Genomic DNA, 23,863 nt, shown 5'->3' on the forward strand with positions numbered 1-23,863 from the left:
GGGGGGGAGTCGTCGTAGTGTGCCTTGAGCACCTCGACAAGGCACCTGCGTGGGGGCGGGGGTGCTGCGTGGGCGGGGTGCTGCGTGGGCGGGGTACTGCGCTGCGTGGGCGGGGAGGTGCGTGGGGGCGGGGAGCTGCGTGGGCAGGGGCGGGCGGCGGTGGGTGGTTGAGGCGGAGGTAGCGCCGGTGCGGCGGGGCGAGGGGAGGAAAGGAGCGAACAGGGAGGGGGGAGGGGGGGGGGGGGGGTCTAGAGAGGAAGCGACGGTGCGGGGAGAGGCGACGGTGCGGGGCAGCACCGCGCTGAAGGGCAGCACGGCGGGAGCGGCAACAGAGGCAAGGCGCGGCAAGTGCACCTGCCGCCGCCCTGCGGACCCGCCAGCAGGTACCAGCACCGCGTGCCAGCGGCGAGTGGCGCGCCGTTCAGCCCACCACTTGATCCACCCCCGCCACCCGCCGGGCCATGGTTGCCACGCACTCCGCCGTTGGGCACCCCGCCGTACCCCGCACAAGAGCAGCTACACGCGCCGCCGTCGCCGCCTCCTCCACCACCACCTCCTCCACCACCGCCTCCTCCACCACCGCCTCCTCCACCACCACCTCCTCCACCACCGCCTCCTCCACCACCACCTCCTCCACCACCGCCTCCTCCACCACCGCCTCCTCCACCACCGCCTCCTCCGGCACCGCCTCCTCCGCCACCGCCTCCTCCACCGCTGCCTCCTCCAGCACCGCCGCAGCTCTCCCGCCTGGCTGTGCCGTTTTGCGTCTCCACCCCTGCTTGTGACGGCCCCACCTTAATGCCGCCGCCGCCGCCGCCGCCGCCGCCGCCGCCGCCGCGGGCGCCGCCGCCATTTGCACCGCCGTTTGCACCGCCATTTGCACCGCCATTTGCACCGCCGTTTGCACCGCCATTTGCACCGCCATTTGCACCGCCGTTTGCACCGCCATTTGCACCGCCATTTGCACCGCCGTTTGCACCGCCGTTTGACCCGCCGCTTGCACCGCCGTTTGCGCCGCCTCCGCCGCCTCCCTCTCCGCCTTCCACCCCTCTGCCCTCTCCGCCGCCGCCCCCTCCGCCCCCCGCAACCGCGCACGAGCGCGCGATGGGCGGGCCGTTTGCGCACGTCCGGAAGGCGCTGCGCACGTCGAGGAACGGCCGCGGGCCGGCCGTGCGGGAGGAGGAGGCGGAGGACCGAAGCGGCGATGGCGACCGCGCAGCGGCGGCGGCAATGTCCTCTGCGGGTGGATGCTGCGGTGGCTGCGGCGGAGGCTGCGGCGGCTGCGGCGGCGGCGGCGGTCCGTTGGCTGCGCCGGGCGGGAGGAGGTGCGGCGAGGAGGGCGTCGCGGGCCCGCCGTTCGCCGCCGGGAGCGGAGGGAGCTGCGGCCCGATTTGCGGCCCGACACACCCATTCGCGTGGCTGTTCTCCAGCGGCGCCGGAAGAGGGAGCTGTGGCCCAATGGGGAAGGCCGCCCCGTTCTGCTCCGCCGCCGCTGGCGCCGGCGGCGGCGGCAGCTGAGGCCCAATCACCGGACCAATCACCGGACCGCCCACGGGCGGCGCGGAGCAGACGGGAGGCGCGGCCGAGCGCGGTAGGTGCGGGCCGAAGACGCCGCCGCCGGACGCGGCTCGAGACACGGCGCGTGGGAGGAGGCGCGCGGCGCTCGCCGTCGCCACGCCGCCGCCGCCGCCGCCGTTGCCGTTGGGGCCGCCGTTGCCGCTGGGGCCGTTGCTGCTGGGGCCGGCGGCGGCGGCAGGCGAGGCGGACGCTGCGGCGGCGGCGGCGACGACATCCCTCCAGTGCGCGATCGCCGCCTCGTGGTGCTGCTGGGGGAGGAGGTAGAAGAGGAGGTACGCCGGCGCGCGAAGCACGTCCGCCTCCCGGACCAGCTTGACCTGGGAGTCGTTGAGAAGGTACCAGCGGGCGCCGCCGCCGCCGCCGCCGCCGCTGGCGCCGCCGCCGGCCGCGCCGTTGCCGGGCTTGCCCATCGCGCGGACGTAGCAGTAGTAGTGCCCCGAGTGGGTCGAGCCGCCGTCGTGGCAGACGACGGCGTACAGCTGGTACGGCAGCGGCGGCGTCTGCTCCACCCCGAGCCGCGTGCGCGCCGCCGAGTAGCGCGCGAGCTGCCAGGTCGCGGGGAAGGCGACGTGCGCGGAGATCTTGCCGGAGCCGCCGCCGGCCTCGCCAAACGAGAAGCGCTTCAGATGCACCGAGAGGTGGCGCGGCGGACGCTCGACCAGGAACTGCTTGCGCGCGCGCCGCAGCTTGCCGCAGGCCTCGCACTTGTACTTGTTTGCGCCGTCGAGGAACTCCTCCTGGCAGAACTGCGTCATCGCGCCGTCCAAGTCGGGCGCCACGCGGCCGCCCACGGCGCGCAGCTCGAGGGACAGGTCGAGGAAAGGGTCCTGCGTGTTCGACTCGTGTCCGCAGTGGCAGCACTGGATCTGCGAGCGGAGTGCGCCCGAGAACCAGGACTGCAGCGCCGTGTACTTGCCAGTCACGCCCGGTGGGCGGGCGGCCTCGACCACCGCGCTGCCCTCCTTCGTGAGCTTCTCGAGCACGTACCGCAGAAACTCGTGCGCGTCCTCCTGGCGGCCGAGCCGGAACCCCTTTGCGATTGCGGGCAGGGCGTTGGCGATCGCGCGCGGCGCAAAGGCCGGGCTCCGCGGGCCCTGCGCGAACGTGCGCTGCACCAGATCCTCGAGCGCACAGAAGAGGCAGAACTCCCCCTGGCGGCGGCGGCACTTGGCCGAGTGCTGCCGCTTCTCGAGGTATCTGTGGAGCAGCTGTGTGTGCACGAGGCACTGCAGGACCGAGTTCATAAAGCAGGTGTTGCCGAGATTGGCGAGGCCGCCGCCCGCCTCGGGCTGAGCGACCATCGTCGCGCGCGAGCAGCGGCGAACTCAGCGGCGCCGCAGGCGCCCGATCCGGCGGCGGAGGTGAGCGCAGGGGCGCGCACGGCCAGGTAACGGAGCAGCGCGTGAGATGGGGAGGTTTTTTTTTCTTTTTTTCTCTGCCCGCCCGAGTGAGTGAGTGTGTGTGAGTGTGCCTTCGATGAGACGCCGTCGCCAACTGTCATGTCGGTAGCCGCTCTGCACCGCTCGCTGCTGGAGCGCGGTTGATCGCGGCGCCGACGCCGCGGCGGCGCCATCTCGCGCGGCGAGAGACGGCGCTGCATCGGCGCCAAAACAAAAGGGAGGTCGCGGCCCGGCCGCGGCAGCAAAAACATCGACGTTCGCTTCTACTTCTCGTCTCGTCTCGTCTCGTCTTGTCGCAGGCGCACACGCGCGCGATCCGCGTCGCTCCGCGAGGACACGGACCACCGGGATTCGCGAGCCGGCGGCATAAGAGCGCCGGCTCGAACGCCGGCCGATCGTGCAACGGAGTCATGGAGGTCTTGTACGCTCTGCAAAACTGGCTCATGATATATGACTGGTTTTGTCCGCGGGCGCGAGGGCACTGCGGAGGCGGGCGGCGGCGGCGGAGGCGGCTGCAGCAACACACGGGCTGGCGGCGGCGCGCGGACGGTGGCGGCGGCGCGCGGACGGCGGCGGCGACGCGGCGGCACTGCTCCTCTGCTGCTGCTGATGGCAATGATGCTGCTCCTGCTGCCCCTCCCGCCCGCCAGCTGCCCGCACGCTCGGTGTTATCTCTTCACCTTCACACTGGTCGAGTCATAGGTGCAGCGCGATCAGCGCTGAGCTGCTGATGGAGTGATTAATTATTAATAGATTGTATTCCAGAATTCCGTTGGGGGGAGGTATTCAGTCGGGGGCATTAATAATCGTCGGGCGGGGGCGCGGCGCGGCGGCGGGCGGCGCGGAGCGGGGCGGCGAGACCATCTGTACTGAACGGGCCAGCTAGCTGGTCTTTGAGTCGGCGCAATGGTCGCGCCGCCCTCGACTCACGGGGCTGCCTTCCACCGTAGCTGCTCAGGCCGGGGGGAGGGGGGAGACCTCATGTTCCTCGCGGAACGGGAGCAGGCCCCTCCTTGCCCGGTCTGCGAAGCAGGGCGGTGGTCGTGCCATCTTCGCTTCACAACGACCACGCCGCAATCGTCGCCGGCGCGCCACACGTTCCCGTAGGCCGGACTGTCCTGGTCGAGAGTGTGTGCCGCCAAGGCGGGGCACTCGGGGACAGTGCCGACGGGACGCGGCTCGAGAGACGACTCCCGCGAAAGCACGGCTGGCATATACCAAGCTCGTGGTGTACGGCAAGGCGGTGGCGGCGGCGCAGTATGGCCTTGTGGGCATTGCTAGAGGAGACGATCAACGAGTCTGTGGACGGCAAGTATGGAGAGCAGGTGGCCGCGGTCGAGTGGCGGGACTGAGAGGCGAGGACGAGGATGATGATGAGTCAGACTGAGAGGAGGGCATTGCTGCTGCTGGTGTTCGGACGGGACGGACGGCGGTCGCACGCGGCTAACCCGGCGCGGATCCGGGCGCCCAATGCGCCTCGCTCTTTCTTTTACACTTTCAACACTAATTTCAAAGCATCTCCGCTCTGTCACTACTAAAATTTCTCATGCACACCTGGAGCGTGCGTCTCGCCGCCTGCTGAGCGGACGCGTGTCCGCACACGCACACAAGAATCCGACACAGACCTCAATCAAAACACAGCACGTCGACAACCGAATATCAAAGTCACGGCGTGAAGCAGCGCGTGATCCGCGGATGGATTGTGCAGCCGACGTCGCCGCATCGCTCCTTATGGAAGGCATCCGTCTTCCACACATCGCGCAGCGCGTCGAAATTCCCTTTCAAGTCCAGCCGTCCCGAGTAGGACTCGGAGCCTTGCTCGACGTACTCGATGCCATGCGGCATCAGCCAGTTGACAAACACCAGGAGGTCGCCCGCCGTGATGTCGACCACGTAGACGGAGTCCGAGATGAAGCCCGCGCCGACGAGGTGCTTAAAGTCCCTTGTCGCGGTCGTGTTGTGGTGCGTGTGGAAGAAGAAGCGCTTCTTGCCCGCCACCTGGTAGTGGAAGAGCGGCTGGCAATTGTCATTGTGCCCGTCGGTGTGCGGCTGCGACCCTGCCATGTTGCCCCATCGCGTCGCCGTGTCGCCAAACTGCCAGTCGAGCTCGCCGCTGGCGACGCCGGGCAGAGTTGGGTTCAGCTCGTTGAAGGCCTGCCTCCACGCGCCGGGCTCCTGAAGAAGCCGCAGCTTGCTGGCACTCGCCGGATCCGCCACGATGTGCAGCGGCGTCTCCGAGCTGATCGTCTTGATGATGAGCGCCGGGTCGACGTCCTTCAAGGCTCGCTTCTCGACCTGGAAGCGTTTCTCCTCGTCGACAAGGGACACGTCCCACGTGTGGGCCGAGGCGGAATAGCACGTGCCGCACTCCAGGTCGGACACCGTGTAGAGCGGCAATTCGCCCGACTTGAATTTTGCGTGCTGCGCCTCCTTCTCTTGCCGCTTCTGGTCGTCCTTGGAACCCCTCCGATGCGGCGCCGGTGCTGGGGCTGGCTGGCCCGACTGGGCATCGATGCCGACGACGCGGGTCGCCGTGTCCGGAATAGTGTTGCGCACGAAGGAGCCATACCCGTCCGCAGCGGCCGAACGGCGCGCGGCGCCCAGCAGCAGCAAGAGCCGGAGTACCCCGCCTTGCATCAGTGAGGTGTGGAGGCGTGAATCCTTTAGGATTCTCGCCCGCTCTGCTGAGGGGAGGGGACGGTCGACTGGGCCGGTCGCTCGACCCGATTCTACTCTACTCTCAGTCTACCATTCATGGACAATAGTGTCTGTGACGGCGGTCACATTCACAGCGAGGTCAGTTCACAGCCGAGCAATCGATCCTGACACGCTCCACTTTCAGGGCTCGCCGCGGCTCGAGCAAGGTCAATGGCGATCGGCATCTTGCCAGCTGTGGCTTGCCCGTCTACCGCTACCGCGCCTTCAGATACAGTCGCAGAGAGGCTTGGCTTCGCTCAGACGTCATTCGTGCCTTGCTGGCGCGTGCGGTGCCATGCTTTCCTGCGGTTCTCTACGTTTATCGTTTTTGTCGGTGCGATTGCCGTGGTGGCGGTGGGTGCAGCCGAGCCGAGTGTCGTCGTTGACGGCACCGCGCTCGTCTTTCGACTGCCTCGCTTCCTCTACGGGCGCGGGGACGCGTGAGTCAGCGCACAGTCAAAGTAACTGGTGTGCGTTGAATGTCTGTTGTCGTCGAACTATCTTTGATGCCAGTGCGGTTCCCCAGACTTGGACAGATGCCAAGTGGCAGTCCATCCTCGCCTACCTCCGCAATGGAGGCAGGTAGTCGGCATATGGTCGAGTCTGGCGTCGATAGGACCCAGACCGATGCATTCTGCTTCAGTTCCTCGCGCGCTGTCCCTGCAACCCACACTTCAGCCCATCGACGGCCAGCACCCAGTGTCTGATTGACCCGCCGGCTGTGCGTCAGCAGCGGCTTCAGACGGGTCTGCGCCTGACGGGGATTTTGTATTGACGGGCTCTGCAGACAGCGCGTGGAGTTGCCATCCCTTACCTTTGAGGTGATTCGAGGAGGTCTATGCGTGGGGTTCAGCTGAGCTTAGGCCGTTCCGGGCATCGACCTTCCATCATACTACCTCAAAGGTCGAGCGTGGGGAGGCTCAGCAGCCCACCACAGGGAGGTTTCGTCAGTCTCGGCGTCGCATCTGCCGCGCCGAGATTCGACGGACCGAAGGGGTAGAGGCTACCGTTCTGTGCGCCCTCCCATGCTCTTTCTTACAGCGACGTATAGCAACGTACTCCACACCACACAGCTCGACTCCACAGGTGACAGGACCTCACAGTATATACCAAAATCTGAGAGCGAGGCGCAGACCGGCCTCAGAGACACTGAGACAGAACGCGCTGAGAACGCGACGACTTCCACACCCGGACATGCCCTCTGGCCCCGCGCGCGCGCTAGAGCTGCTGCAGCGACTGGGACGCAAGCTCAAAACCGGGCGGGCAAGTCATCGGCCTATCCGCTACGGAGTATATAGTGGCTACTGCACCGTTCTAGAGCACAGTGTTACACACGTGAGTACGGACTACCGGATAGCCCCATGTGTCCTTTTAAAAAGATTTAGTGTTACACCTTACCGCACACGTGAGTACGGACTACCTACGTGGCTGGGTTCACAGCGATTGTAGGAAAATGACGGGAACACTTGACGGTCGCGGCCTTCCGACTCGCGCCTTCGCCTCACTGGCACTATTGTAGCCCTGGCCGGTGCGCGTGTGGAGTTGAAACTCCGGAGTAAAATTCGAACGCGTTCTCTCACGGTGACCAAAAAATGTCCACCTCAGAGGCACCTCCGGAGGCAGGCCGCCGCACGCCGGCGACACAGCTCCAGCTGTCAAACTGACCCGCAGCTCCTCTCAGAGCGGGAACTGTGACGAAAGTTGACTGAGGCGGTTGTCAGGAATCATCATACGGATCACATGGTGACTCTCTCATGACGGGAGACCGCCCGACCACTCCTGGGTGGCACTGCCACCGGTGTCGCTCGACGTCCTGTCGACAGCGTGCCGACAGCGACACATACCATGTGGGACGCGTCGAGTATCGACCTCTACTGCTTACCCAGCCTTCGAGTGTATCCTGGCTGTGGTCCCACACCCACTGGTGTCCATCTCAGAGACCGCAGGAGGTCATGAGGGTCGATGGGAGTGCCAACCCCACAATGCCTAAAAACCCAGCCCAGTACGGAGTATATAGTGGCTACTGCACCGTTCTGTGCGCCCTCCCATGCTCTTTCTTACAGCGACGTATAGCAACGTACTCCACACCACACAGCTCGACTCCACAGGTGACAGGACCTCACAGTATATACCAAAATCTGAGAGCGAGACGCAGACCGGCCTCAGAGACACTGAGACAGAACGCGCTGAGAACGCGACGACTTCCACACCCGAACATGCCCTCTGGCCCCGCGCGCGCGCTGTCTCGGCGGCGGCGGGGCGCAGTCATGGAGAGAAGATAGAGGGGGCGCGGCGGGCGCGACGGGAAGAGTCGCCGCGGCGAGGGGACTCGCCCCCTCGCTCCTCGGCGCAACATGCCCGCGCCGCCGCCGCCGCCCCCCTTGGCCGCCGCGGCTCAGGAAGAGAGGGGGCGGCCGAGGGAGAGGGGAGGGGGGGGGCGCGTCTACAGGGCGGAGGCGGCGGCGTCGCGCGCCACCTCGGCCGCCTCCTGCGAGAAGTAGCCGCCGAGGAGGAGGCCCTCGAAGTTGACGTCCTGCTGCGACCACGTCTTGCCCGACACCGCCTCCTGCGCCATGAAGCCGGCGGCGGCGAGCATGCCGAGGCGGCCTGCGGGGTGCGGGGTGGGCGCGGGGTGAGCCCTGCGGCGGCCCGGGCGGCGGCCGCCTCGCCGCGGGGCGTGGGCGCGGAGGGAGGGCGGGGAGGAGGGGAGGGGCCGGGGCGGCACCGTGCGACAGCTCCTTCTCCTGCATCTCGCGGAGCTCGGCGGGGTCGGTGGGCTTGAGGCCGAGCGGGTCGAAGCCGAGGTCGCCCGGGTAGTAGTCGGCCTTGAGCTTCTGGATGTTCTCCTGCCCGTCGCCCGAGTACGGGTTCTCCCACCCCTTTTGGATGCGCAGCGTCTCGCAGATGCCGATGCCGAGCGTCATGAGGAACCAGATGGCCGGCGGCAGCGCGGGGATCTGCTCGATGGCCGGGCCACCGTCCGCCGAGAAGAGCGGGTGGAAGCCCTCCTGCACCAGGAAGCCCGCCGCGGCGAGCATGCCCACGCGGCCGTGCGTGAGCTCCGCCTCGCGCCACCGGTAGACCTCGCTCTTGGAGGTGCCCTCGAGGAGGTTGGCGGGGTCAAAGTTGCCGGCCGGGGCGATGTTGCCCTGCGAGCGGGGAGGAAGAGGGGCGGCGACGTCAGAGGGGGTGAGGGGATGGAGGAGCGGGGCTGGCGCCGGCGGCGAGTGAGCGCGGGCTGGGAGTCGCGAGCGCGGAGCGTGGCGGCGGCGCACCGGCAGGCCGTAGGCGAAGTCGGCCTTGGAGGCGACAGGCTCGGCCGCGACCGCCTTGACGGGGCCGCTGCGGGGCGCGACGTTGAGGGCGAGCGAGGAGGAGGCGAGCGCGAGCGACATGGCGATGACAAAGGATGCTTGGTTCTGGGAGGTGTCTGCGAAGGGGCGCGGAAACGTCCTGGCTGAGAAAAGAATTTCGCGTTCGCTTGTCGTGCGGAACACAAAACCGAGACGTCAGGAGCAGGAGAGCCCCACCTGTCCCCCTGATCGTTCTTCCAAAATCCTGCTCGTGCAGGTGGGGACCCTGTCCTCGTCCCATCCCTCGTTTGGCGTGTCTGTTTTCTTTCTTTCTTTTTACAAAACCGAGACGTACGAAAAGAAACCCGACGGCCGCAAACAAAAACAAATCAGACACGACGGCACAACATCTACATCTACATCTACATCTAGGAGAAGAAGAGACGCATGTGTGCGTACAAACCTCCATTCACGCAACAGACAATAGCGTCGCTGTTCACGGGCCCGGGGGCGCCTTGTCCCGCAAGTGAGGAATTCTGGGAGGTGTCTGCGAAGGGGCGCGGAAACGTCCGGCTGAGAAAAGAATTTACCGACAACGGCCTCCCTCTGCTCTCGCACAACGCTGGGCACGGGATGGGCGCGCACTGGCAGCAAAGTTGACCCGCCAAGCGGGAGGACGGCGCCACCACAGATTACCGGGGTGCGCACTTGGAGCACTTGGAGTGCAGTCGGTAACCTCACATCCAGGGCCGAGGAAGAAAGAAAGAAAGAAAACAGACAACCCAAGGGCCGAGGAGCTAAGAAGCGCGCCCCCTGATTTTCTTCTTTCTAAGCAAGTTGGTCAAAGGGCGCGGCAAGTGGTCTCCGTCGGAAGCGACGGCAGCGGCGGAGGCGGGGGAGGAGGAGGAGGCCGAGGAGGAGGGGGAGGAGGGGGAGGAGGAGGATGCCCCCAAGAGAAAGCTCACGGAGCAGCCTGGCGATTACCCCTTTGCGCGGCAGCAGGATTGCGATCTACGTTTGTTTGATTTTGAGGCTTTCGGAGGCTTTGGAAAGGAGGTTCGCAGCACCCTGAGGGAGGCGGCGAACCAGCTGAGCAATAAACTTTCGCACGCTCAGCACCTGGACGAGGTCACATGGACCACCAAGAACTGGCACGGGCTGCAGATGCAGCGCTTGTCTGTCGTCCTCCACACCGCCGTGGCGTGGCAGACGGTGAACGAGCTAGCGTGCGGGGAGAGCGGCATTGTGCATGGTGCGGAGTGCATTGCCGTTCTTAACGGAGTCGCTTAGGCGGCTCCGGTGGTGAGCCTGTGTGTGTGCCAGTCCGCGCCAGTCTGCGCCCTTGTCGCGCCAGTGTGCTGTGAGAGAGGCTTGTATTTTAAGAATTCTTTCGTGCTGTGAGAGAGGCTTGTATCTTAAGAATCTTTCTAAGCAGCGGCCCGATGAGCGCTATAGCAGGCCCGTCCTCCTCCTCGTCCTCTCTTCGCACGAGCGTGGGCGGCATCAAACTTCACGTCGACGTCGACGCCTATTTCGTGCACGTGCACCAGGCGGAGGAGCCGCAGAAGTACCCACGCGGCAAGGCGCTCGCGGTGCAGCAGCACAACGACATCATCGCCGTCAACCACCACGCGAAACAGCTGGGCGTGCACAAGCACATGTCGCCGGCCGACGCGCGCGAAATCTTCAAGGCGCAGAATGTGTCGCCGGGCCTCATCCACGTGCCCACCGATCCCAGCTCCGGCCGCGTGACGTATGCGCTGTACCGACGCTGGTCGGCACGGCTCGTGGCGCTGTGGCGCAAAATCGCCGCCGACGCCGTCATCGAGGCGCACCCGACGAGCCTCGACGAGGTGTGGATCGACGCGGGGACGGCTGATGTCGCCGCCACACTGCGCCTCGCTGGTGAGGTGCGCCGCCGCTCGCGCGCGCTGGGCTTCGACGTGTCAATTGGCCTCGGCCTTCTCAAGTCTGTGGCAAAGCTCGCGTCGCGCGCGGCGAAGCCCGAACGCGGTGGCCGCGGCGTGGTCTCCGCGATCACGCCCGACGAGGTGGACGCCCTCCTCTCCCAGACAGACCTCGCCGTGCTGCCCGCCGACGGCCAACGAAGCTGCTGCTCCGCCGGCGTCGTCGCCGCTGTCGCCGCCACCGTCCTTCACGGCAGCGCTCCGTCACTGCGAGACGCGCAGGAGCTCTCTCTCAACCGTCTGGAGTCGCTCCTGCGAAGCGAGGAGGGCCCGACCGGGCCTGGCCGCAGCAGCCCCGGCAGCCTCGCGCGCGAGCTTTACCAGCGCGTGCGTGGCGAGGCCGTCGACGATGACGACGCGCGCGTGCAGGAGCGGCGACCGCAGAACGAGATCTCTCAGTCGCTCTCGCTCGCCGTCGTGCCGATCGTCGTCCCCTTTCGCGGCCGCACCACGCCGGTGTCGCCATTGGCCGCCGGCGACAGCGACGAGTCACGTGAGCTCGACCTGCAGCTCTGGTCGCTCTGCAGCGAGCTGCTCGACCGCAGTGCCCGCCACCGCCGCCGCCACCGCCTCACCCCTTCACGCCTCGGCATCTCTCTCAGCCTTCTCGACCCGCAGCTCGCTTGCAAGAGTGGCCGGCCGGTCAAGCTCGACTCGCTGGAGAAGAAGGACAAGAGTGAGCCCCTCGACAAGTCCTGCGGCAGGGTGGCGCGCGGCCTCGAGGCTGACAACTTGCTTGTCGCCGGGCTGGCTCACGACGCGCATGATGCTGCGCCGGCGGCGGACCGGATGGAGGGTGCACTGAAGGTGCTTGTGGTTCACGTACGACTGATGATGAGATCGTTGCCGCCGCCGCGGCCGCCGCGTCCGCAGCATCCGCCGCCTCCGCCGCCGCCGCCGCCGCCGCCGCCGCCGCCGCCGCCGCCGCCGCCGCCGCACCGCCGTTGGGAATGCCGACAGCGGTGGTCAACCTCGTCGACGACGAGGGCGGCGGCGCGGCTGAAGCGGAGATGGATTCGCCGGCCGATCCTCCGCGCGTCGTCCATGGGACGCCATCCATCACCAGCTTCTTTCCCCCTGCTGCCCACCCGCCCAAGCGGCAGAAGACCGACGAGGATCGGGCGGCGGCACGGCTGTCTGCCGACGACAAGTTCGAGGCTGGCGTGGCGCAGCTGCTCGAGATGGGCTACGGAGAGACCGACGCGCGAGGGGCTCTGCGGCACAGCGCGGCGAACGTGCAGGCGGCGGTGGAGCTCTTACATGGCGTCTCTGGGTGACTCGCTGGGCCGAGTGTCTGGGGGTCAGGGAGCCGGCGCGACGGCCCGAGGCTAGGTGCTCGGCGTGCACACCACGTCACGACGGCATTCCTGCGCGAATTCCTCACTTGCGGGACAAGGCGCCCCCGGGCCCGTGAACAGCGACGCTATTGTCTGTTGCGTGAATGGAGGTTCCCGTGTTGCATGTCTGACTGTCACTCTGTTTCGGGGCCCGGGGTTGTGCGTTTATGTGAATGGAGGTTTGTACGTACATGTGCGTCTCTTCTTCTCCTAGATGTAGATGTAGATGTAGATGTTGTGCCGTCGTGTCTGAGATTTGTTTTTGTTTGCGGCCGTCGGGTTTCTTTTCGTACGTCTCGGTTTTGTAAAAGAAAAGAAAGAAAACAGACAATCCAAGGGAGGGATGGGAGGACGGCACACCGCCACCACACAGGGATTTTAAGGAGAGGTGTGTGGTGCGCTATCCGTCGCCCACCCTAGGGAGTCTGCCTCTTCCTATCTCTCTTCGCAGTCTCTCTCCGATTCTCGCTTCAACCTTCGTGCCACCTCGCGGCCGTCCCACTCTCGTCGCTCTCTCCCTTGTCACTTCCTCCTCTGTCGCGTCGTTCTCTTCTGTCTCGTCCTGCGGCGCCGCCGCCTGCCGGTCCCTTGTTCTCGCGGCTTCTTTCGCCTTTCGGCGCAACTCCGTCCTCCTCGCGGCGTATCCTGGCCCCTCGAGTCTATCGAGCTCCCCTCGCGCAAGGACCACATTTCTGACTCCCACTCCGATCATTTGCCTACAGGTCATGTTGTTGCTCAGGTCCACTCTCTCTTCGAAACACCTCTCCGACGCGCTCGACTATAGTCTGAACACTCGTGCCTCTACGGATGATCTCGGTTTTGTGTTCCGCACGACAAGCGAACGCGAAATTCTTTTCTCAGCCAGGACGTTTCCGCGCCCCTTCGCAGACACCTCCCAGAACCAAGCATCCTTTGTCATCGCCATGTCGCTCGCGCTCGCCTCCTCCTCGCTCGCCCTCAACGTCGCGCCCCGCAGCGGCCCCGTCAAGGCGGTCGCGGCCGAGCCCGTCGCCTCCAAGGCCGACTTCGCCTACGGCCTGCCGGTGCGCCGCCGCCACGCTCCGCGCTCGCGACTCCCAGCCCGCGCTCACTCGCCGCCGGCGCCAGCCCCCCTCCTCCATCCCCTCACCCCCTCTGACGTCGCCGCCCCTCTTCCTCCCCGCTCGCAGGGCAACATCGCCCCGGCCGGCAACTTTGACCCCGCCAACCTCCTCGAGGGCACCTCCAAGAGCGAGGTCTACCGGTGGCGCGAGGCGGAGCTCACGCACGGCCGCGTGGGCATGCTCGCCGCGGCGGGCTTCCTGGTGCAGGAGGGCTTCCACCCGCTCTTCTCGGCGGACGGTGGCCCGGCCATCGAGCAGATCCCCGCGCTGCCGCCGGCCATCTGGTTCCTCATGACGCTCGGCATCGGCATCTGCGAGACGCTGCGCATCCAAAAGGGGTGGGAGAACCCGTACTCGGGCGACGGGCAGGAGAACATCCAGAAGCTCAAGGCCGACTACTACCCGGGCGACCTCGGCTTCGACCCGCTCGGCCTCAAGCCCACCGACCCCGCCGAGCTCCGCGAGATGCAGGAGAAGGAGCTGTCGCACGGTGCCGCCCCGGCCCCTCCCCTCCTCCCCGCCCTCCCTCCGCGCCCACGCCCCGCGGCGAGGCGGCCGCCGCCCGGGCCGCCGCAGGGCTCACCCCGCCCCGCACCCCCGCCGCAGGCCGCCTCGGCATGCTTGCCGCCGCCGGCTTCATGGCGCAGGAGGCGGTGTCGGGCAAGACGTGGTCGCAGCAGGACGTCAACTTCGAGGGCCTCCTCCTCGGCGGCTACTTCTCGCAGGAGGCGGCCGAGGTGGCGCGCGACGCCGCCGCCTCCGCCCTGTAGACGCGCCCCCCCCCCTCCCCTCTCCCTCGGCCGCCCCCTCTCTTCCTGAGCCGCGGCGGCCAAGGGGGGCGGCGGCGGCGGCGCGGGCATGTTGCGCCGAGGAGCGAGGGGGCGAGTCCCCTCGCCGCGGCGACTCTTCCCTTCGCGCCCGCCGCGCCCCCTCTATCTTCTCTCCATGACTGCGCCCCGCCGCCGCCGAGACAGCGCGCGCGCGGGGCCAGAGGGCATGTTCGGGTGTGGAAGTCGTTCTGTCTCTTGACTCCGTGGCTTTTATGGGTATATTATCGTGCGTGAGCTGTCGCCCTGTGGTGTCGTCTGTGTGGAGTGGGTAGTCGCTCTATTCTTACATACGTTGCTGTGAGAACGAGAGGTGGATGACTGATTACGGTGGCCAATATGTCCACAATCGGGGGGGCCGCGAACTGCACAGGCCAAATGTGCTATGAGACGCGAGGGTTGCCCCCCCTTGCCCCACCACCTCGTGTGTGTGGAGAAGTTTACCTTACCTTACCTTACCTGCTATGTGGCTCTGAGTGGTGTGAGCGGCTGTGGTCCGCGCGAGCACTAAGAGAGAGGACCGGTGGATCTCTCGCTATCGCGCGCACTGAGCGACCACTGAACGCTGTGATCGCGGTTCGCGCGTGTGTCGCGCCCCGCCTCCTCACAGCCACACGTCACAGCGCACCAAGTAGCTCACTCTCTACACACGTGTCTCGATCCTCTCTCGCTCGGCTCGAGCGCGCCGCCCAATATCTCGCCGTCCCGGCGTCGCTCGGTCGACGCTCGCTGGCGTGGCCGGGCGGCCCGGCTGCTCGAGCTGCAGCAGTAGGCGAGTAATATACACGCGCTACGGCTCTATCTGGGTCGGGGCCACCTCCTCACACCATCGCCGCGGCCCGATCCTTGATCGCTTTGAGTTGCTTTTGCGTTGGCTTCGGGACCGTCGGGCGGCCCACCGACCCATTGCCGTTGATGTCCAAGCCCGTCGCGCTCTCGATCTTGTTCATCACGCTGGAGAAGAAGCCGCCCTCCCCCACAGTCTCCTTTGGTTTGTTCGTGTCTGATTCGTAGCTGAAGGCGCGGGACGCAACGCCATGCTTGGGCCTGGACCAGCGGAGCCAGATGATGCCGATGAGAAAGCACCACATCGCACCGCCAAGATGCTCATCGCCGACTGTTGGATTGTGAGAGAGCCAGGCCATGGCGCCTGCAAAGTTCCAGAGCCCGAGCGCAAAGAATGCGGCCGCAAAAGCAACGCTACACTTTGAGACGCCCGCAAAGTAAGCCCCGACGCTCGGCATGATCTCAGGGGCCCCGCTAAGAGGGCCACCGATCATCACGAAGGCGACCTATTCACGCGGCGGAACGATGTGATTGTAAAGCGACGGTCTTGACGGTGCAAGTCCTCCTGATGTTCACAAAGAAGAGCAGGAGACACTCGACCCGGAGTTGCATGAACATCGCATTCACGTGCGCCAGGAGGAACTCAAACATCGCCGTTGCGGGGAGCGCCTGACTCATGTAGAGCTCTAGCGAGACGTGTCCGCACGAGTTGTTCTTGCCCACCTCGTAGGGCTCAGTGGTGCCTGGCGAGCTGTCAACCTGCTTGCCAATCGCCGAGACGTTCTCGGCGGTGTATGCCTGCATCATCACTCGCCGGTCCCCCAGCTTGGCGGGCCGGCTCGAGGAGAAGACGCCGTCCACAGGCTTGTAGAAGTGGACCGCGCCCTCCTCCGCCTGCTCCATCTTGCCCATCTGGCCGACCAACCTGCCCAGTGGGTCAATGCTCTGCGCGCCCTGCTTGCTCTGCGTCCACCACCCGGCGGGCGGCGGGATGTCGATGGGCGCAGTTCGCAGGCCCATGTTCGTCATCTGCAGCAGCTTCTCCTTGCTCAGCTCAAACTGGGCTGGTTCGCCTGCCAACCCGAGACCGACTCGCTCCGCGTAGCTGTGAGAGATTCCGAGCCCAGAGGTATCGAGGGACAGCTCCTCGCTGGTTGGGACCGCGTCTCGGCAATCAGGTCCGGGGTCGTGCTCGTTGTCGCCGCAGATGTGGTGGAGGTGGTTCTGGTCGATCCGTGGCACCTACACACCTCGGCTCACTCGCGTGAACTGTCTGTACATGGAAACTCTCCCGCTATCCTGTGCCGGCTGCCATGCTCGTCCAAGTCGTATTGTAGCAGAAGCAAGTTGCGCCGCCAACCTCATGGTAGCTCCTCTCGGTCCAGAGCATCATCTGCACCGTCGATGTGACCTGAGGCAAGGCACACCAGAGCAGCTCCCGATGGCAGGGCTCGCGTGAGTGGGGTGAATTAGCGCGGCGCGTACCGTCAGCGCGCCACGGACGGTTGCCCCCGTGACGCTCTCGGTTACAGCTGCGGTGTCAAGCTGCACTGGGCAAGTGAAGTGCACGAGCGCGCCCAGGTTCTCACCGTCAAGCTCGCACCCTGACTCGACGATGAGGGCCTTCCCCTCATCAAAGGCGGCGGAGTTGCACACAAATGTACCTAAGACAACCGTGGCGTGTGGCGAGCGTGTGCTTGTCGTCGTGTGCCGGCTGAAAACGCTGCCCGTGCGTCTTTCATCTATTCGTTGCTGCCCTCTCCAGCGAGCGCCAGGTAGAAGATGGCCGGCAGCAAGAGGATGCCGATCCATGGGAGCAGCTTCTGGAAGCTCATTGTGTGCGGCGAGACGCTGGAAGAGCGCGGCTCAGATTCCTTCCGCTGCTCTCATTTCGGGTCAACTCCTTCCGGACTTTCCCGGACGATTCGGCCTTGATTGATCTCTCCCGCCGTACCCCGCCCGTGAATATTGAACTCGGCGCTACGCACGACCGCACCCCACACTCCAGTTGTCACCAGCGGATGGGCAACCCGCAAACACATACTCTCATAATACGCCTCTTACTCCCGGAGGGAGCTCTACCACGAGCTGAGATGTGTTGGGATGGAGATTGATGCGCGACTGGTTTCCCGCGCGCGCCGCCTTGCGGCAGCCGGAGGCCGGCGAGGGCGAGAGAGCCGTCGCGTGCAGAGGCAAAACACGGCCTGCCGCCCAAACACGCCGCCCTCCTCCCGCCCCGCCGCCCGCGTCGCGGCCGCGCTGCCGCCCGCGCGGCCGCCGCTGTAGACGCCTCAGCGGCCGGCCGGGAGGAGAGGGTCGGCGAGCGGAAGAGCGGGGCGGCCCGCCTGTGCGTACGGGCTGGTCGCCATTGCTCCGCCAAGAGGAGAGAGGCGCGCCTAGTCCGAACCGGCCCGTGCTGGGGGGTCCGAGCAGGTTCGTGCGGGGCTCCGAGACGCGGGGGTGGAGGGGGTGGAGGGGGTGGAGGGGGTGGGGGGGGGCGGGGGGGGGCGGGGGATGGAGGGGGTGGAGGGGGTGGAGTGGGTGGAGGGGGTGGAGGGGGGGGGGGGGGTCCAAGGCGCGCCCCCGTGAGGAGTGGCGAGCGGGCGAGAGCCGGCGACGCCATGCGCGACGCGGCGCCGCCAAAGAGCTCCGAGCCTATCTCGGGCAATCTCGGGTAATCTCTCGGGTACTCTCGTCCAGGCGAGGCGCCGCCGAAGAGCCCCGAGCCGAGAAGGTTCTCGCCGTCCGGGCTCCACGGCAGCTTGACGGAGCCGTTGTAGACGGCGGTGCCTGAGGGGGGCATCTCATTCCCATTCTCGTTCTCATTCTTATTGTAGGCGGCGGCGCCTGTGGGGCATCTCATCACTATCAGTATTATCATGCCAGACCAGTATTACCCTTTTTATTAGAGGATCGGGACTGAGTCGCCCCAAACGGCGGCAGCCGGAGCCTTTGTCGGGTGCGAGGGCCGTATAGCGCCGCGCCGAGGCCGAGGGCTCGCAAGCGTCTCGGCGAGATCTCGGCGAGATCTCGGCGAGATCTCGGCTAGCGGGGGGCCGTAGAGCATCACGCCGAGGCCGAGGAGCTGGAGGTACGAGCCGCTGTTCCACGACTCGCCTAATGAACTAATCAACTATTCATGAGCTGCCAATTATTATGAGTGCACGAGCCGCTGCTCCACGGCTCGCCGTGTGCGCCGTCCGTGGCATGGAAGATGTACAGGTTGCACCTGCCGCGATCTCGCGCCATGGCCGGGGTCCTCCGACGCACTCTCGTGGGCGCGGGGGTGGGGGAGGGAGGGAGGGGGAAGCTGCACATCCAGATTGTGATCGGGCAATCTCGGGCAATCTCGGGTAATCTCGGGTAATCTCGGGCACTCACATCCAGAGTGTGATCGGCCGGAAGTTGTCGAGGGGGAGATGTGGGGAGAGATGGGGAGAGATGGGGAGATTTGCACATCCAGATTGTGATCGGCCGGAAGTTGTCGAGGATCGCGTGCCAGACCGAGGAGAGCATGAAGGTGACCTGCACAGGGAGGGCGGCGTGAAGAGACGCTCTTCACAGCGGGCCGAGAGGGGGGGGGGCAGGAGGGGGACCAGCACGGAGAAAGAGTTGAGGATGAAGACGAGGACGCAGAAGCCGAGCGCCTGTGGTTCAGAGTGACCCATTCATTCACCGGGGGTGGAGTCGAGGGGGAAGACGAGGACGCAGAAGCCGAGCGCCATCCGCTGGATCGCTTGCGAGTGCTCGATCTGCAGCAGCGTGTTCGGCAGCGACTCGACGACGCCATGGTCTGGACCGGGCGCGATCTGCGCGGGGGTTCGGGTACCGTGGGGGTAGGGGATGAGTTCGGGTACCGAGGGGGAGGGCGGCGGGGGGAGGGCGGCGAGTCAGAGCAGTGGCAGCGCGGCTGCCGGAGATGCCGTCATGCGGCGGCGAGGCTGCCTGCGCTATCGGGTAGACGACGAGCGTGCAGAGCAGCGTGCCTGCAGAGAGAGAGAGAGCCGGCAGTCCGGCACCGAGAGCGGTCGGGCAGACGCCGCTCGTGCAAGAGGCGCGCGCCGAAGAAGCCCTCCATCCCGATCAGCAGCCACGGCGGCGCCTGCACGTCGCCCGCCATCACCTCATTAATTAATCAATCAATTAAATAACTGATGAATTAATATTAATTAATTCCTGCACGTCTCCCGCCATCACCTTCTCCTCGTACACGTACTGGAGCGACTGGCAGAACGTGCCTAATTACTTACTCAACCATGAATCCACTGTGAATTCCTAATCACGTACTGCAGCGACTGGCAGAACGTGCCTAAGGAATTACTCAACCGTGAACCCACTGTGAATTCCTAATCACGTACTGCAGCGACGGGCAGGACGTGCCCGCGATGGTGAGAGCGATGCCGGCCAGCGGCCCGCTGCTGTCGGCCGCGGGCGCAGCGTCGCCCTCCGACGGCGAGGGCGCCTGCACGGGACGCGTCGGGGACGTGTCGGGGACGGCGTCGGGGACGTGTCGGGGACGTGTCGTGACGTGTCGTGGACGTGTCTCATCTCGGATGTGTCGGGGACGGCGTCGGGGACGCGTCGGGGACGTGTCGGGGACGTGTCGGGGACGGCGTCGGGGACGTGTCGGGGACGTGTCTCATCTCGCCCCTCCGGCGGAGATGACGCCGAGATGCAGTCGAGATGCAGTCGAGATACACGTTAGGTGCGGGTGGAGGTGCGGGCGGAGGTGCGAGGTGGAGGTGCGAGGTGCAGCCGGCGGGGCGCCTCTGCGAGCATCGGAGAGAGTCCGACCATCGTCACCGCGAGAGCGATGAAGCCGACACCCCACCACATGGCGGGAGTGAGACGGTCGCCTAGGAAGTGTCCCGGAAGTGTGTCCCGGAAGTGTGTCCCGGAAGTGTCGGGGAACCACATGTGAGACGGTCGCCGAGGGCGAACTGCTTCATCAGCGCGACGAAGACGATCCCTCCGCCGCGCAGCAGCATCCAGATCGACGCCGAGATGTGCATGAGACCCGCCACCATCAGAAGCACCTGGCGGCAGGCGAACCGCGAGCCGCTGAAGAGGAGGCGGCCATCGACCGGCGGCGGGTGTCGGCCGTTTGTGTCGGACGCGCGGAGACCCGCACCGACAGGAGGTCGAAGACAGCGGGGAGGCCGAGCATCAGCAGCGTCTTGACCGTCACCGGCGGCTCTGCGTCCATCGCCGCCTACGCGAAGGTTCCGGGAAAGGTTCGGGGATGGGCTCGCTCGCGCCGCCGACGGCTCCGGCCCCTGGCAAGCCTTGAGGGCGGGGTCGTGCCTGGCCTTGCGCGCGCGCAGCCACTCGGTGCCGAGGTACATCGGCAGCGCGAACAGCATGCCGAAGAACATGAGCCACGACTGGAAGACCTGCGGCTTGAACGGAAGCAGCTCGCCTGCGGACGCCGACCGAGGCGCGTCATGGCACCAGCCCACGCCCGCGCGAGGGCCCGCTGTCTGGCCACTGCGATGCGCTCGACGTCGTGCGGGCGCGCAGCCCGGGTGTGCGCCGTCGAACCGCCCTCCTCCCTCCCTCCCTCTCACGCGGCTGCTGGCGTGTTGCGGCGACCGTTCAGGCCCTCGGACTTGAGCTCAAAGAGAGTCTTTGAGAAGATGACGCAGCCGGTGCCCGCCACGAGGCCAATGACGAAGACTGCCGACGCCTGGCCTGTGCATGGCTTCTCTCCGGCACCCATCGGGCCCTCCGGCCTCGTGGTTGCCGACGAGCCGATGTCGCGCGCGCAATTTCTTTTTCCAAGAGAGAGGCACCGGCGCTGTCCTGAGAAGGTGCGTGGTCCCTCTTGACTGCCCATGCGCGCGAGGCTGTGTAGGCATAGCCTCGAGAGTGCCAGCAGCCAATCCGAGGCGACGCGCATTGCGCCAGAAGCGTGCACACGATGGAAGGACACCTTCCTACTGGCCGTACGATCAGGTCGTCACTGAATGCTTGATACTAAGGCCGCGAGCTATGCAGGTGGTCAATTGTGCATCATGGCACGGTCAGCTGCGCCGACAGGCTGTCGCAAGGCGTGATAGCATGGCCGCCGAATTCCCATGAAAACAAGTAAAAAATTGCAAAAAAAAAATCCGAAAAAATCGGCGCCTGCGGCGGGCCACGGCGTGTTTGTTTTCTGGATTCTACGCAGTCGTCCGGGCTGGGTGGAGCCGATCGATTCTCTATGATTACGAACAGCAGACACGCCAAGGGTGCCTCCCCGTGTTATTTTACCCGTAGGTGGTGCTCCTCTTCGCTGAGCTCTTCAGCTCTTCCTGCTCCTCCTCCTATTCTTCGCACCTGTGTCGAGCCTGTCTGCTGTGAGAGAGAGTTGTTTTGTTTAAATTCTTCTGCTGTGAGAGAGAGTTGTTGTCGTTAAATTCTTCCTAGGTAGGTAGGTAGGTAGAAAGGTGAAGAACAGTCTGGCTCGGACGACTTGACACTGTGGTGTGCTCTGCGGGCGCACGCAGCTCTGCTTGATTGGGAGCTCTGCTTGGGAGCTCTGCTTGGGAGCTCTGCTTGGGAGCTCTGCTTGGGAGCTCTCTCTGCTTGGGAATGCGACGGCAGACCATTCTCGCCAGGCACTGCTTGCCGTATGCTCGCGCGTGATCAACGACTCGCTCGCGCGGGATCCGTCAACGTGGCGCGTCGGGGGCCGCTATCAGCTTCACCAGTGGCAGCTCTGGCTCTCCCTGGAGCGAGGAGCAGACGGGCAGCATCTTCTCCCCACCTCCGAGCGCCAGCTTTGCCGCGACGCTATGCAAGACACGCAAGTGACGATCTCTGAGTTCCAACGCTCCGTCGCGGCTGCCCTCGCCGCCGTACAGCACGGCTTCCGAGGAGGAGCATCTCGAGCCGCGCACCGGCTACTCGCTCGACCTGGCGCTGCCCTCGTCACGCGTCGCGGTCGAGGTGGACGGCCCCTCTCACTTCCTGCTGCCCGACGGCCGGGCGGGGCGTGCGCAAACCCAACGGGCCAACGCTGCTCAAGCGGCGCCTCCTCCCGGACCTCGTCCATGATCGAATGCGCGAAGAAAGAAAGAAAGAAAACAACAACCCAGCGGACCTGGCTAAACCGGCGCAATTTCTTTTTTTGAAACGTATGTGCGTCGCCCCGGCGATGTGTGCGTCGCCATGTCCGAAGAGCCATCGCGAGAGGGATGCGCGCCACAGCCACAGCCACGCCCTGCGGTGACGGTTATGTTGATCCACGGGATGCATTGCCGTGGCGAGCATTGGGCCGAGTTTGCCGAGAGGCTCGAAGCGGGTGGTGTGCACACGCTGGCGCCGACACTGAGGCACCACGACGAAGTTCCCGCTCCAAGGAGCCTTGGCAAGTTGAGGCTCGAGGATTACTGCGACGACCTAGCGGAGCTCGCTCGCAGCGTGGAAGGCTTCTTGGTCCTTTGCGGCCACTCCATGGGCGGGTTGATTGCCCTGAAGCTTCTGGAGCGGGGCATTGGACATGCTGCAATCCTGCTGGCGCCCGCTGCTCCGGCAAACGTGATCGGAGGCGCGGCACCGGCTGCCTTCTCGCAGCTGATCTTGTTCGCGCGCCATCTCGACGAGTGATTAGCACGCGAGGGTCGAGTGAGATGCGCACTCTCCTCTGTCTAATTTAACGTCTCCCACGCCTCGTAGGCTGATATGGAAGCGGCCTGTGCAGCATGTGTCGAGGTGGGAGCGTCGATTCGGCTTCTTCAACCGGCTAGCGGACCCGGAGGTCCGCGACAAGGCGGAAGCACTTTTTGGGCCCGAGTCGGGGGCTGCCATCGCAGACCTGCTGTGGTGGCCAATCGGACGGATGTTTTCGTGCTCACGCAGCCAGGGCTACATAGAAAGAGACCTGGTCACGCAGCCCGTGATTGTCTACGGCGGCACGCGGGACCGCGCAACGCCATACACCCGGCGTACTGCCAGGCTCGTGAATGGTGAGTCGCACCGCCTGCAAGGGCGCGGGCACTGGTTGCTTGGCGAGGAGGGCTGGCAGGAGGCGTGCGCCTCACCGCACTCTCCAGACCCTCTGACATCACCTCTCCCTGCCTTGCTGACCCCGCATCGCACGTGGTGCACAGCTGGCAGATGAAGCGGCGGCCTGGGCGCTGCGCACTGCCGACGCCGCGCACTCCGAGAGCGAGCCGAGGTCTTGACTCCACTGCCGAGGTGTGAGCCACCCACGACTTCCGCTGGCACGACGACTTCCGTTGGCGTGGCGTCAAAACCTCGGCAGTGCGCAATGTGGTTCGACCGCCCTCGTGGGTGGTCGTGCGCCCCCGTTCGCAGAAAAGAATTTTCCCGTCGGGAGGATTTCAGGATTTAGCTGCGTCGCCATGTCCGAACATCCATCAGGGATGCGCGCCACAGCCACAGCCACGCCACCCTGCGGTGACGGTGATGTTGATCCTACCACGGGATGCATTGCCGTGTATCGCGAGCCTTGCCGTGGCGAGCATTGGGCCGAGTTTGCCGAGAGGCTCGAAGCGGGTGGTGAGGCGTGAGTGTGCACCCCGGACTCCCCAGCTCCAGGCCCACTGTGGAGACTGGTTGGGTAGTAGTCTAAGTTCTGAGCCTCGAGGCTGAGCGGGTCTAAGTGTGCACGTCAGGACGTCACATTTCCGCACGGCAGTGTGCTTACGCGGTCTAAGATCGGCGGCAGCCTCTTATGCGGGCTAAGTCTGCCGTGGCACGGGCCTGGGGCCAAGAGGCTCCCACTCCCACCGTGATCGATACTTAGTTTACACAGTACGGCGCTCCGCCCAAATTTTCTTCGCGTGCGGCGGGCGCCTACTAAAATCCGGATCGATCCTCCTCATGCCTCAGCAATCGCCGCTCAGCATCCTCCCCTTCCGATTCTCGT

The 23,863-nt window shown here is 65.6% G+C and overlaps 7 protein-coding genes across 7 annotated transcripts; 4 read left to right on the top strand and 3 right to left on the bottom strand.

The window, feature by feature from the left end:
* Nucleotides 1-1,537: 1,537 nt before the first annotated feature.
* On the bottom strand, nt 1,538-2,879 carry EMIHUDRAFT_241818 (hypothetical protein; the record flags this gene model as incomplete). Its single annotated transcript, XM_005773177.1, has 3 exons — nt 1,538-1,627; nt 1,791-1,895; nt 1,998-2,879. 3 exons carry the CDS (start codon nt 2,877-2,879, stop codon nt 1,538-1,540), a joined length of 1,077 nt encoding a protein of 358 aa, XP_005773234.1.
* Nucleotides 2,880-5,846: 2,967 nt separating this feature from the next.
* Nucleotides 5,847-6,261, top strand: EMIHUDRAFT_241821 (hypothetical protein; the record flags this gene model as incomplete). The annotated part of the gene is made up of 2 exons (XM_005773178.1): nt 5,847-6,115; nt 6,189-6,261. The coding sequence occupies 2 exons, from the start codon at nt 5,847-5,849 to the stop codon at nt 6,259-6,261; spliced, it is 342 nt and encodes a 113-aa protein (XP_005773235.1).
* Nucleotides 6,262-7,726: 1,465 nt separating this feature from the next.
* EMIHUDRAFT_419203 (hypothetical protein) lies at nt 7,727-9,083 on the bottom strand. The gene is made up of 3 exons (XM_005773179.1): nt 8,951-9,083; nt 8,401-8,824; nt 7,727-8,282 (listed from the first exon to the last, which is right to left on the bottom strand). Exons 1-3 carry the CDS (start codon nt 9,068-9,070, stop codon nt 8,119-8,121), a joined length of 708 nt encoding a protein of 235 aa, XP_005773236.1. The 5' UTR covers nt 9,071-9,083; the 3' UTR covers nt 7,727-8,118.
* A 2,856-nt stretch (nt 9,084-11,939) lies between these two features.
* Nucleotides 11,940-12,507, top strand: EMIHUDRAFT_369020 (hypothetical protein). The gene has a single exon (XM_005773180.1). It carries the CDS (start codon nt 11,946-11,948, stop codon nt 12,210-12,212), a length of 267 nt encoding a protein of 88 aa, XP_005773237.1. The 5' UTR covers nt 11,940-11,945; the 3' UTR covers nt 12,213-12,507.
* A 675-nt stretch (nt 12,508-13,182) lies between these two features.
* Lhcf40 (light harvesting protein) lies at nt 13,183-14,512 on the top strand. Its single transcript, XM_005773181.1, has 3 exons — nt 13,183-13,315; nt 13,442-13,865; nt 13,982-14,512. Exons 1-3 carry the CDS (start codon nt 13,196-13,198, stop codon nt 14,143-14,145), a joined length of 708 nt encoding a protein of 235 aa, XP_005773238.1. The 5' UTR covers nt 13,183-13,195; the 3' UTR covers nt 14,146-14,512.
* Nucleotides 14,513-14,694: 182 nt separating this feature from the next.
* EMIHUDRAFT_458507 (hypothetical protein) lies at nt 14,695-20,887 on the bottom strand (the record flags this gene model as incomplete). The annotated part of the gene is made up of 18 exons (XM_005773182.1): nt 14,695-15,494; nt 15,589-16,230; nt 16,349-16,399; nt 16,474-16,617; nt 17,756-17,835; nt 17,877-17,938; nt 18,446-18,513; nt 18,585-18,635; nt 18,711-18,797; nt 18,934-18,974; nt 19,051-19,090; nt 19,165-19,222; nt 19,365-19,450; nt 19,756-19,844; nt 19,919-20,024; nt 20,120-20,200; nt 20,274-20,407; nt 20,581-20,887. 18 exons carry the CDS (start codon nt 20,885-20,887, stop codon nt 15,024-15,026), a joined length of 2,598 nt encoding a protein of 865 aa, XP_005773239.1. The 3' UTR covers nt 14,695-15,023.
* Nucleotides 20,888-21,065: 178 nt separating this feature from the next.
* On the top strand, nt 21,066-23,316 carry EMIHUDRAFT_458508 (hypothetical protein; the record flags this gene model as incomplete). Its single annotated transcript, XM_005773183.1, has 6 exons — nt 21,066-21,170; nt 21,477-21,779; nt 21,850-21,918; nt 22,180-22,574; nt 22,648-22,999; nt 23,082-23,316. The coding sequence occupies 6 exons, from the start codon at nt 21,066-21,068 to the stop codon at nt 23,154-23,156; spliced, it is 1,299 nt and encodes a 432-aa protein (XP_005773240.1). The 3' UTR covers nt 23,157-23,316.
* Nucleotides 23,317-23,863: the final 547 nt, after the last annotated feature.

Source organism: Emiliania huxleyi (genome assembly GCF_000372725.1).
Source record: "Emiliania huxleyi CCMP1516 unplaced genomic scaffold EMIHUscaffold_343, whole genome shotgun sequence".
Taxonomy (NCBI): Eukaryota; Haptophyta; order Isochrysidales; family Noelaerhabdaceae; genus Emiliania; species Emiliania huxleyi.